The following is a 10,965-nucleotide window of genomic DNA, read 5'->3' as shown; positions in this document are numbered from 1 at the left end:
TAGGGAGTTGGCGTGGCGCTACAGCCTTGTGTTGTCAGGTGTGCCGCTGTCAGTGCCGTGATGCTGCTGCCCTGTTTATGGACAGACACCTGGCCTGGTTACTTTAAAGTGCTGTATATATATATATATTTTTTTTTTTTCTTCAGGAATATTTTAGTATTTTTATTTTGTACATACTCCATTTGATTGATTTACCTTGCTTTTATATTACCATGTTACCTTGTTACAGCCATGCATTTTTTTTTTTTTTACTGGGAGAGAACAGGAAGGATCATTTAAAGAGGTGGATAATTTTAACCATTGATTTTATTCAATATATTATTGATGCTGATGATGATGATTGATGATCATGATGATGATTGCAATTGTAGTGGGGATGATGGTGGTGAATATCACAGAAGGTATCACTCCGCAGGGCGGCCTATCACAGCGGGCCCCTGGGGGCGGGGCTATCACAGAAGGCAAGAAGACGCAATCTCCATTGGCTGCTCTCGTGTAGTCGACTCCTTCGGTAGAGTTGATTGGGTAGCTCAACAGGTTGCCGACGGACGGTTGGCTGAGGTAGCTGGTTCAGTGTTGTGGGACAGCGATGATTCGTTACCACGGGCGCCACATTGGACAGGGAGGCGCCGCGAGGGTCAGCAATCCCTGGGGACGCTGGGAGGCACTGCTGCTACTGCTGCTGTTATTGCTGATATTGCTGCTAGTGCTGCTGCTGCTGCTACCACTGCTTACTGTAGAAATACTGCTGCTCGGGCCGCTGCTGCAGGAGGGAGAGGAGCTGTTCCTGCTTGAGGTGGATGGTGTGGGAGACAGCTCGGAGGCGGAGGAGTAGCCGCTTGAAGCCGAGGAGAGTGCTGGTGAAGGCTCTGCTTGGGGCACTAGAATGGTGAGAGGCGCCCGCTTCTCGTAGTTGTTGAGGGAGATGCCGAGATGAGTCATTAGCTTGGTGCCAAGAGTGACATCTACACCCTGCACGGAGGCGAGGCAGCGGGACACTTCGGAGGCACAGTGGCTGTAACCTTCACGGAACTTGTCTTGGTGGCTTGGGATGGGACGCACTGCCAGCTGGTTGCGACGCTGAAGTTTCTTGAGGTGCGTTACTGTCAGCTCAAGCACGTCCGCCTTCTCCAGCTTGGCGATGGATTCTCCCTCGGTCTGCAGTGCCGTCACCATCAGGTCCTTGAGTTCGTCGAGGCACTTGTTGATGCGCGCCCGTCGCTTGCGTTCCAACATGGGCTTCATCACCTTGCGATACTGGTAGGTGCGGGACAGGGGCTCCAGTTCACACGCCATCGTGGATCACACACAAGTGTCGCAGAAATCAGCCAAGAGTTCACAGTGTGCGGAGCTGTGCTGAGTGTGGCGGGGCTGCCTTGCTCTCAGCGAGTATTGGAATGAGTCTGGCGTCCGGGGCTGCTCCGGTTCGTTTTATAGGGGAGAGCGAGGAAGGGGAGGAGCTTAGTGAGCGTGAGAACGGGCTGGTCGGGCGCGTTCCCACACACAGACCACCTGCCCGCCGCAGCTGCCGCCTCCCTGCCAGATACCGCCATGGCCCCGCTCTCGCCCCTCACCCGCTCACCCGCGTACGCCAATTACATCCACATTTAGAGCAGTTCCGTGCAATGGCGTGATTAACAGCTTTTACTGCCCAGCACACGAAAAGCATCGAGTAGCCTGAGCACAGTGCTACTTAGTGGCAGCGTGCCTCAGGTGCGCTGCGGTGCTGAGTATGCTGACCTCACCTGGTGCTGGCCCTCTAGCACTCTCCTTAGGGGGTGCTGCTAGCCACCGTGACTGCTGAAACCTGGTTACTGCTTACTGAAGTAGAGAGAGAGAGAGAGAGAGAGAGAGAGAGAGAGAGAGAGAGAGAGAGAGAGAGAGAGAGAGAGAGTGTTAAACAGAAAAAGAAAAAAAAAAAAAAAACGGGCCGGTGGATATGGCGGCTCGCGGCAACTCTTTAGCCCGTGCTCACTGCGGGGGGGTTGTCGGCCAGGGGCGGGGAGGGACACCGTTGGAGGGGAGGCGATGGAGGGGGAGGGGTGCGCTGGAATGTCTCAAGACACGGGCAGATGTTTTCCCACAGTCTCAGTGAGGAGCGCACGCACGAACACACGCCCCGTCGCCTCCCCGCTCCGCACGCACAGACGCACACACTTGCCCGCTCCTAAACTTGGGCACGTGACGGAGTGGCCGCTACCTGGCTTATAGTGGCCGGTCCGCACAGGTAAATAGGCACACACGGAGCCCAGAATGATGACATACAGCCACGTGAGGGTCATGAGGAGGCCTGGGGAGCAGCAAGTAAGGGGGAGGGGGTGAGGGCAACGTGCGGGGGAGGATGAGTGACCAGCGACATCTGGAAGCTCCGGCACGAGGCACAACGAGGCGCCATGCGGGCCACTTTTTGTTACTGAATGAAACCGCGTCCCCCGTGCGGCTGCCTCCCTCCCCCTTCCCCCCTCCAACACTTCCCCTCGCCCCTCGGCCATGGCTGGGCTCTGACTTAACCTGGCTATGAGCTGTTAGTCCTCTGGGGTGTATGACTTTCAAGAGCGTGTCGGGGCATCCCAGACACCGCGGGTTTAGGTGGGCTCCATAATGAAGGCAGTAGCAGGAAGTATGGGCGGCAGAGCCAGACGCGGGTATCTCGGATACTGCTGGATGGAGATGACCAAGTACAATCAACTCTACATGTATACGAGTATCATTCCTTCTTCACTCCCCGCACCTCTCCCCTTCCCACAACCTCCCCACGTCCTTTACGACCTCAGAGGCAACAGGGTTTGCGTCCTTCTCCTCCGCCTCCTCGCCAGCTGACTGTCACTTTGCAAGAAAGATCCCCTCCGGCACATCTTTTAAGTTAATCCTTTCCACCCTTACAGGCACCTCCCTTGCCCAGAGCCTGGAGGCACTTCTCTCCCTTCCATGCCTCAGGGCACCCTTCCACCCCTGCTTTGTCCCCAGGGATGCTCTTCTCTCCTTGCCAACAAGACAGTTCCTTGCCCTCACCACCACTGCCATTGCATTGCTTAGAAAATAAAATGAATGAGATCGACAAGTAATCATTCATGATTACTTGTCGCTTTCCTTTCTCCCCATGTGGCCGAATAGCGCTTTCCTTTCTCCCCATGTGGCCGAATAGCGCTCGCCTCAACCCCCCACCCATCACTCCCCTCACCCGCCCATCTCGCCCCAGATTATTGCGACAATCGCTAGAGAATTTCCGGATGTATGGTGAAAGATTTCGTCAACAGGAGGTGGAATTTATCTCGCCCTCCCTTGTTTTGCGTAATTCACGTGGCTGTGGTGGTGGTGGTAATTATAGCAGTCATCATGGTGGTTGTGGTGGTCATGCTGTGGGTAGTGGTGGTGGTTGTTATTGAGACGGTGATGGTGGTGGTTATTGTGGTGGTGATAATGGTGGTTGTGGTTTGTTCTTGTGGTACCTTTGTACTGTAGATAAATTTCGATTTTTACTTTGTTTTCTACTTACTATTATTTCTGTCACCTTTCAAGAGATGAACGAAATGATAACGGTGATGTTGATCATAATAATAATGATACTTTTTGCAAATGTAATACAAATCCGAAAAAAAGGTTCAGATATTAAGAAGCAATAATGCTAAATAAATATATACATAATCATATATACCTAACCACCACCACCACCACACTCCTACATACCCCCAAAACCTCTCGAGTGTCCCCTTGGGCAGGTTTCTTGGGACACATTTCCGGTCCGCCTAATCAAGGGCTTGGCGCGGCGTCGGCGGAATCCTGCGAGGTGCGAGCATTTCCTGTGGGCCGAGGCGCCATTCATTAAGCTGGTCATTCATTCTTACCTGTGGCTAATCATCTGAGAGAGAGAGAGAGAGAGAGAGAGAGAGAGAGAGAGAGAGAGTACTGACATGGGAAATAGGGACAGTGTGTGTGTGTGTGTGTGTTTGATTTGTTTAGTAAGAATTAGATTTAAAGACTAACTGCGTAAGAAAAATCGTAGTTAAAGCAGTTTTTATAATGTAATAGAAAATGTTAATGAAATGGGTACTTTTTTTTTATCTCCTATTTGCATTAACATCTCCCTTCGACACCAATAAAATACTCATAATGTCTTGTTTTATCCGATTTCTTTGTTGCTCCCTCAGAAAATTCCGTCATTCAGTCAGTCGATCAGCCGCCGTTTCTTGTCACTTCGCTGTGATTACTGTCCAGTCCTTTACGTGTTCACACCATTGCAATTTTCGCATATTAGCGTCAACTGTACGATCTCTGTTTGCTGACCAAATCCTTCCTTCACTCGCGGATGCTAATAATATTCCTCTTCCTCCTCCTCTTCCTTATTCTCCTTCACCTTCTCCGTCTTCCTTGACAATCACCGCATCCTGAAAAACTTCCAACCAGTTACATTAGTTTATACGGAAATGACACTCCAATTTCCGACTTACACACACACACACACACACACCTCCGGATGAGAAACCTTGGGACAACAGAGGAAACTGAGACCGTCTTGTCCCTCCTTCCTCTTTCACAAACACTAATGGTTGCCTCAGCCTAATATTATCTTTCTCCGGGTCCCTCATTTTCTCCCTCCCTTCCTTACCTTTCCTCCCTCCTTTTCTCTTTCTCTCCCTCGTCACCCTCGCGTCCAGTGTTTGCCTGATCGGGTGGGGGGGGGGTTGAGGGGATGAGGGGTGGTCTTGGGTGCCTGAAAGATGCCGCTTCCGGGTATTGTAACAACGTGTGTGTGTGTGTGTGTGTGTGTGTGTAGGTGGGTAAAGACCAGTTGTATTTGTTTTTAATTTGTTTACATTTTTCTGATTTTTTTTAATCACAAAATGACCTCTTCACTGGAACACCAAAATTTTCAGTCTGTCAGTAAATCAATCTGTCAGTCTATCGATCAATTCCTCATTAATCTTACCAATATGATACAAAAGGAAAAAATAAAAAAATCGTATGTCACTCCTTTACTGATCATCACTTCATTATCACTGGAATAAAGAAAAAAGTTGCTATAATGAGGTAATTAAAAGCCCAGTAGTAGAGTACGATGAGTCGCTAAATATATAATAGGTTACTGGGTTGTGAAATGTGACGGCGGCAAGTCGGCCACCATTTATCACTCAGCCAAGACGCGCTCCCTCTGATTCGGTGATAAGTCCAGTCCAGGCATCAAAGTATAAGGACCAAGTGTTGCCCAAAGAAGTGAGTCAGGTGTCGTTCTCTGAGTCACCGTCCTTATGAGACGCAGACACACTCACCCGCGAGGGCCGCCGGGTGACAAGACCACGGCGAGATAAGGCTGCGGCGGCCGCCAGATGGGTGTGGGAAACTCCTGATAACACACTAAGTCTTCTTACCCGCGATAGCTGTAATCTTTGGGTCAGGTAGCGCGACCTTACCTTACCTGAAGCACCAGTGCAGAGAGAGAGAGAGAGAGAGAGAGTTAATGGTGATAATCCGTAGTTAGTGTTAGTTTAGATTAGAATAGATTAAGAGGCTGGATTGGGTTAGGTTAGGTTAGGTTAGGTTAGGTTAGGTTCGGTAGAGCTAGTAGATTATCAGATTGAGTAAGAGTAAGTATTGCCTAACACAATTGTGTCTGTCTTGCAATTACATGATTTACCTAAAAGTATGTGTTAGGTATATGCGCTTAACAGTGTGTTCCTTTACCTTTTCAACTCTATGAAAGTGATTTATGTAATTGGTTATGATGTGAAATAATATGAACGTATTCTTTTCCGTATTTTTTACAGTTTAATAGCGCACGTGTGTGTGTGTGTGTGTGTGTGTGTGTGTGTGTGTGTGTGTGTGTGTGTGTGTGTGTATACTTACAAGCGCATTTAAAAGAGAGAGAGAGAGAGAGAGAGAGAGAGAGAGAGAGAGAGAGAGAGAGAGAGAGAGAGAGAGAGAGAGAGAGAGAGAGAGAGAGAAAGGATAACGCCAGCAAGGGGAGAAGAGGAGGAGGAGGAGGAGGAGGAGAGGCGAGAGATAAGAGCTAAGGAGGGAGCGAGGTAGCGAGGGTGTTATCGGCGCCTCTCACCAAGACAATGGTGAGAACCTAAGCTTATCAGGTTTCGCGTGCTGCTCCACCTTCTGTAGTCTTACGTGGCGCACTCGACCTCAAGGCGGGAGTCAGGGCCCTTGTGATGTATGGAGGAGGAAGAGGAGGACGAGGAGGTGGAATTCAAACAATAAGACGCAGTATGGAACAGGAGGAGGAGGAGGAGGAGGAGGAGAAAAAGAAATACAGTAAGAGAAAGAAAAAGTGGAAGTATTGAGGAGGAAGTAGAACAAAAGAACAAAAAGACAGTTTGAGGAGGAAAAAAATAGGTTAAGGCAGACAATTGCAGGATGTATGGAAGAGAAATAAAAACAAGAAAGGAATAATAATAATAATAGTAATAATAATAATAATAACGATAATGATAATAATAATAATAATAATAATAATAATAATAATAATAATAATAATAATAATAATATGAAGAAGAAGAAGAAGAAGAAGAAGAAGAAGAGTGGACGAACCATAAGATAAAGTATAAGATAAGACAAGAAAAAAACGAGCAAAGAACAGTAAACAGGAAGAGAGCCATTTAAGTCAAAGAGCTAGAGATGAGATAGCATTGTAAACGATGACTAATGCATGAAAATTATTATGTACAATTTTTACTCCCGCACCATTCCTTCAGTCATCCATTTATATCTATTGAACCCCTCTCTCTCTCTCTCTCTCTCTCTCTCTCTCTCTCTCTCTCTCTCTCTCTCTCTCTCTCTCTCTCTCTCTCCACCCTGTCATCCGTAACTAAGTGTCCGCGGCCACACGTCCTCACCCCTTGCGCGCGGCAGCTGGGCGTGGGTGTGGCTTGTGATGCACAGGGGTGGGCGTGCACGTGCGGGCGCGGAGCGAGGTGGGCATAATCAACAGGTGTGGTGGGCGGGTGAGGAGGGAGGGGGAGGGCGGAAAGGTGAGGCAGAGCGTGGGAACCCAAATTTGCGTCACCCACTTCCTCTCGCATCTCCCTCCTCCTCCTCCTGCTCCTCCTCGCCTTCCACTACCCGCTGGACATCTGTGAATGGAGAGATGATACGGGGAAGTGGGAAGGAACGGGTTGGATGCGAGGAAGGAGAGAAGAGGAGAGGAGAGGAAGGAAGATGGAAGGAGGCAAGGGCAGAGATGGGATTTCTCAAGATTTTGTGTCTGTAACAAATATGATTACGTATCTATCCCTGTATTTATCTAGTCCCCCAGATCCTTCTCTCCCTCCCTCTCCCCTTTTTCTCTCCCTCCCTCCCTCCCTCCCTCCCTCCCTCCCTCCATTTCTCCATCCTTTATCCTTCCTCTTACTTCTTTTGTACTCACACGAGTATCATCCTGATTTCACAATCTGTGTGTAATTGCCTTTCTTCCCCATTTCTTTTCCTTTATCTCAGTTTCCTGCTTCCTCCTCCTCCTCCTCCTCCTCCTCCTCCTCCTCCATCAGGCGCACACTACATGCTAGCCTTATATTACATAGGTTACTGGTTTTTGCCAAGGCGAGGTAATGTGCAAGGGGAGGAGGAGGGGAGGAGATGGTAATGCCGCAGCAGAATAACACAGAATATTTTTTGTCTAAACGACTAAATACTTGCACGTCTTACTCTTAACTGGAAACTGTGTGTGAATTTTCAGTAGTACACTTTGTCCTAAATTCTGAATATGCGAGTAACGATTTTTCTACACTATATGGCCAGAATAGTTGTACCGTTTTTCTAAACAAGATAAAAGAAAAAAGTAAACAATAATTGAAGCAGCAAGAAAAAAAAAACAATAACGAAAATATCAGTAACAACAATAACAACAACAACAACAACAGTAATACCAACAACAGCAAGAATAACAATACCAATTAAACCACCACTCACTAGCACCGCGCCACCACCACCACCACCACCACCACCACCACCACCACCACCCTCATCATCAGAATCGCCCCCGAGGAGAGAGAGAGAGAAAGGAAAAAAAAAAAAAGGATAGAGGAAGGCCAGGTCTCATTCACTCATACTGGCCACCTGCCCCACTTTCCCACGTGTTGGAGAGCGACGGGGAGGAGCCCAGGAGGGGAGAGGCAGCGAGGGAGGAGGAGGAGAAGGAGGAAGAAGAGGAGGAGGAGGAGGAGGAGGGTTATGAGTGATATTTCTTAGAGGAAGGATATTTTTTTTTTCTGTATCGAGGACGTTGTGTAGAACTGAATCTTCGCTACTCAGGAAATGCGTATTGTGATTAATTAAAATGCAGCAACCTTATATACCAGTATGCATACATAGAGTATACTAGTAATTATATTTAGTGATTATGGAATGTAAAAAGATGTCGTACGCTGGTATCTAAACAATAATAAATAAAAAAAAGACTTAGTGATTAGGAATATAATGAAAATACAATAATAGCGCAGATAAAACTTAAAAAAATATATACGAAAAGAAGGAAAATGAACCAAAAGATGAATAAAGGAAAGAAAAGAAAACGAAAGTAAATGAAAGGAACTGAAAGAAAGGAAAGAGATAAGAAAAAAGAAGAGAAGAGTAGAGAATAAAGCAGAAAGAAACGGAAAGCGAAGGAAAGGAAAGAGAAAGGTAAAGAGGAGTAGAAATAAGTAGATGGAGGGAGGGTGGGGGGAGTGGTAGAAACGAGAAAAGGGGGGGAGGGTAGGATTCTGGAGTGGGGGTGTTGGGATAATTTGGAGACAAAGAAATAATCTGTTTCCAAATGCCACCACACCAGATGGCTTAGTGGGGGTGGCAGGAGGGGGGAGAGAGGGAGAGGAAGGCTGTAGGGAGGCAAGGGCAGGAGGAAGGAGAGGAGAGATGAAGGGAGAGTGGCTGGGCGATGAAGGAGAGAGTGTGCCAGTTATTCATTAGTACTCGCGTTTAAACCTACATAGAAATACACACACACACACACACACTCACACACACACACACACACACACACACACACACACACACACACACAGGTTTACCATGAGACGTGTAACTTGTGTGAAATTAATCTTTTGAACATTTTTTATCACTTAGAATTGAAAAGCTCTGTCACTATTTATGCAATGTTCTCCATCGGGTTCAGGTATTAACTAGTAAACATGTCTCTCAGTGAGCTCCATGTCGACCACAGTATATATATAACTATTTACACTATGTACATATGTATGTATATAATAATGGCAATAGATACTTACACACACACACACACACACACACACACACACACACACACACACACACACACACACACACACACACACACACACACACACACACACACACACACAACCCCTCCTTAGTGATTTTCGTTAAATATTAGTGATGATTATAGTGATGATAACGATGATAAGAAAGAGTACAATTTATCTGGAACAATAGTAAGGGAGAAAAATCTGGTGTATCTAATTTTGATATAAAAGTTAACAGACTAAGCAACAACAGCTTTAATACCAGTCGTAAAAGCCACCGCGCCGTGAACACAATGCAGAAGAGGATTAACAAAATAGCGCCACAATTAAATAATCACTTCTTTTATCTACAGCACAATTACCGAACTGAAAAAAAAAATAATGAAAATATTACTTCAGTTGAACCGAGAAAAAACTCGTATATCTAGAAATAAAGATAGTAACGTAGAAAAAGAAAAGATAAACCGAATAAATAGGTAGAAAATGAAAACTAAAATATTATGAAAATCTATAAAAATACGGAAAAAAGAAAACGAAGGAAAAGAATTTAAAAGAAAAACAAGATTAATGAAAGCGTACGTAACCCAACACAGCACGAGATGAGATCCTTTCACAATGATTGGAAACGTTAGGTGGGTAAATATATATATGAAAGGGAGAGAAAGAGAAAGAGAAGAAGGAAGGAAGGGAGGGAAGGAGGGAGAGAGGGAGATGAGGGGGAAGGCACAGAGGAAGGGATTAGGCCAGCCCCAGGAGATTAGCTAATTAACACAGGTACACTCACGACGGCGCCGGAAGTCATTATGAGGATGAATGAAGGAGAAGCAGGTGCGCCCTTTAACGTGCGTGGGGAAGATGGGACCTTGTGAATGGGCGGTGGGTGAAGAGAGAGGGAGAGGGAATGAGAGGGTCTGGAAGCTGTAGGGCCAAGGAGCGTAAATTTGAAAATCTTAAGGTGTAAATGATGGTTATTAGGTTTGTACATGCTCTCTCTCTCTCTCTCTCTCTCTCTCTCTCTCTCTCTCTCTCTCTCTCTCTCTCTCTCTCTCTCTCTCTTCCATTATCATTATCATCATTATTTTTGCTCTGACGCAGGTAGTCGTAGCAATAGTGGTATGAGTTATTATTATTATTGTTATTATTATTATTATTATTATTATTATTATTATTATTATTATTATTATTATTATTATTATTATTATCATTATCATTATTATTGTTATTATTATTATCACTCATCATTTTAGCCTTGTCAATAAACACCAGCAAGGGAAGTAATAACGACTACTGCCATAATAGAGGTGATAAATATTATATAGTTCTGGTGTTGATAACATTACGGTGCGCCTAAGTGCCCTCGGGCCTGTTAGCTCAGTTGGTTAGAGCGCCGTGCTAATAACGCGGATGTCGTGGGTTCGATCCCCATACGGGCCAAGAAAATAATGTTTGTTTTATTCATGCAGTATAATTTGTAATATCTATTAGTCTATTTCGTAAATCGCTTTTTTATTTTACATTTCATTGTGATATATATATATATATATATTTTTTTTTATTATGCTATTGTATTTTGTATTGTTTGAGTGGAAGTTTTCCTCTTATTTTAAGTATTTTCCTTCTCTTGCTCCTCCTCCTTCTCCTGACTGTGTGCCTCGGAATATATTGTAAAAAAGTTGATTCTGATAACTGCTTTATTGATCAGTTATACCTAGTTGTTGTTGTTGTTGTTGTTGTTGTTGTTGTTTAT

The 10,965-nt window shown here is 45.6% G+C and overlaps 1 protein-coding gene and 1 non-coding gene across 2 annotated transcripts; one reads left to right on the top strand and one right to left on the bottom strand.

Annotated features, from left to right (window-relative positions):
- Positions 1–288: 288 nt before the first annotated feature.
- On the bottom strand, positions 289–1,424 carry LOC135103533 (enhancer of split m7 protein-like). Its single transcript, XM_064009937.1, has one exon. The coding sequence runs from the start codon at positions 1,294–1,296 to the stop codon at positions 598–600; it is 699 nt and encodes a 232-aa protein (XP_063866007.1). The 5' UTR covers positions 1,297–1,424; the 3' UTR covers positions 289–597.
- A 9,154-nt stretch (positions 1,425–10,578) lies between these two features.
- On the top strand, positions 10,579–10,652 carry Trnai-aau (transfer RNA isoleucine (anticodon AAU)). Its single transcript has one exon. It is a non-coding gene; the product is annotated as a tRNA-Ile (tRNA).
- The last annotated feature ends 313 nt before the right edge of the window (positions 10,653–10,965 follow it).

This window comes from Scylla paramamosain, chromosome 9, assembly GCF_035594125.1.
Source record: "Scylla paramamosain isolate STU-SP2022 chromosome 9, ASM3559412v1, whole genome shotgun sequence".
NCBI lineage: Eukaryota > Metazoa > Arthropoda > Malacostraca > Decapoda > Portunidae > Scylla > Scylla paramamosain.
This window is presented reverse-complemented; position numbering and strand designations above follow the sequence as displayed.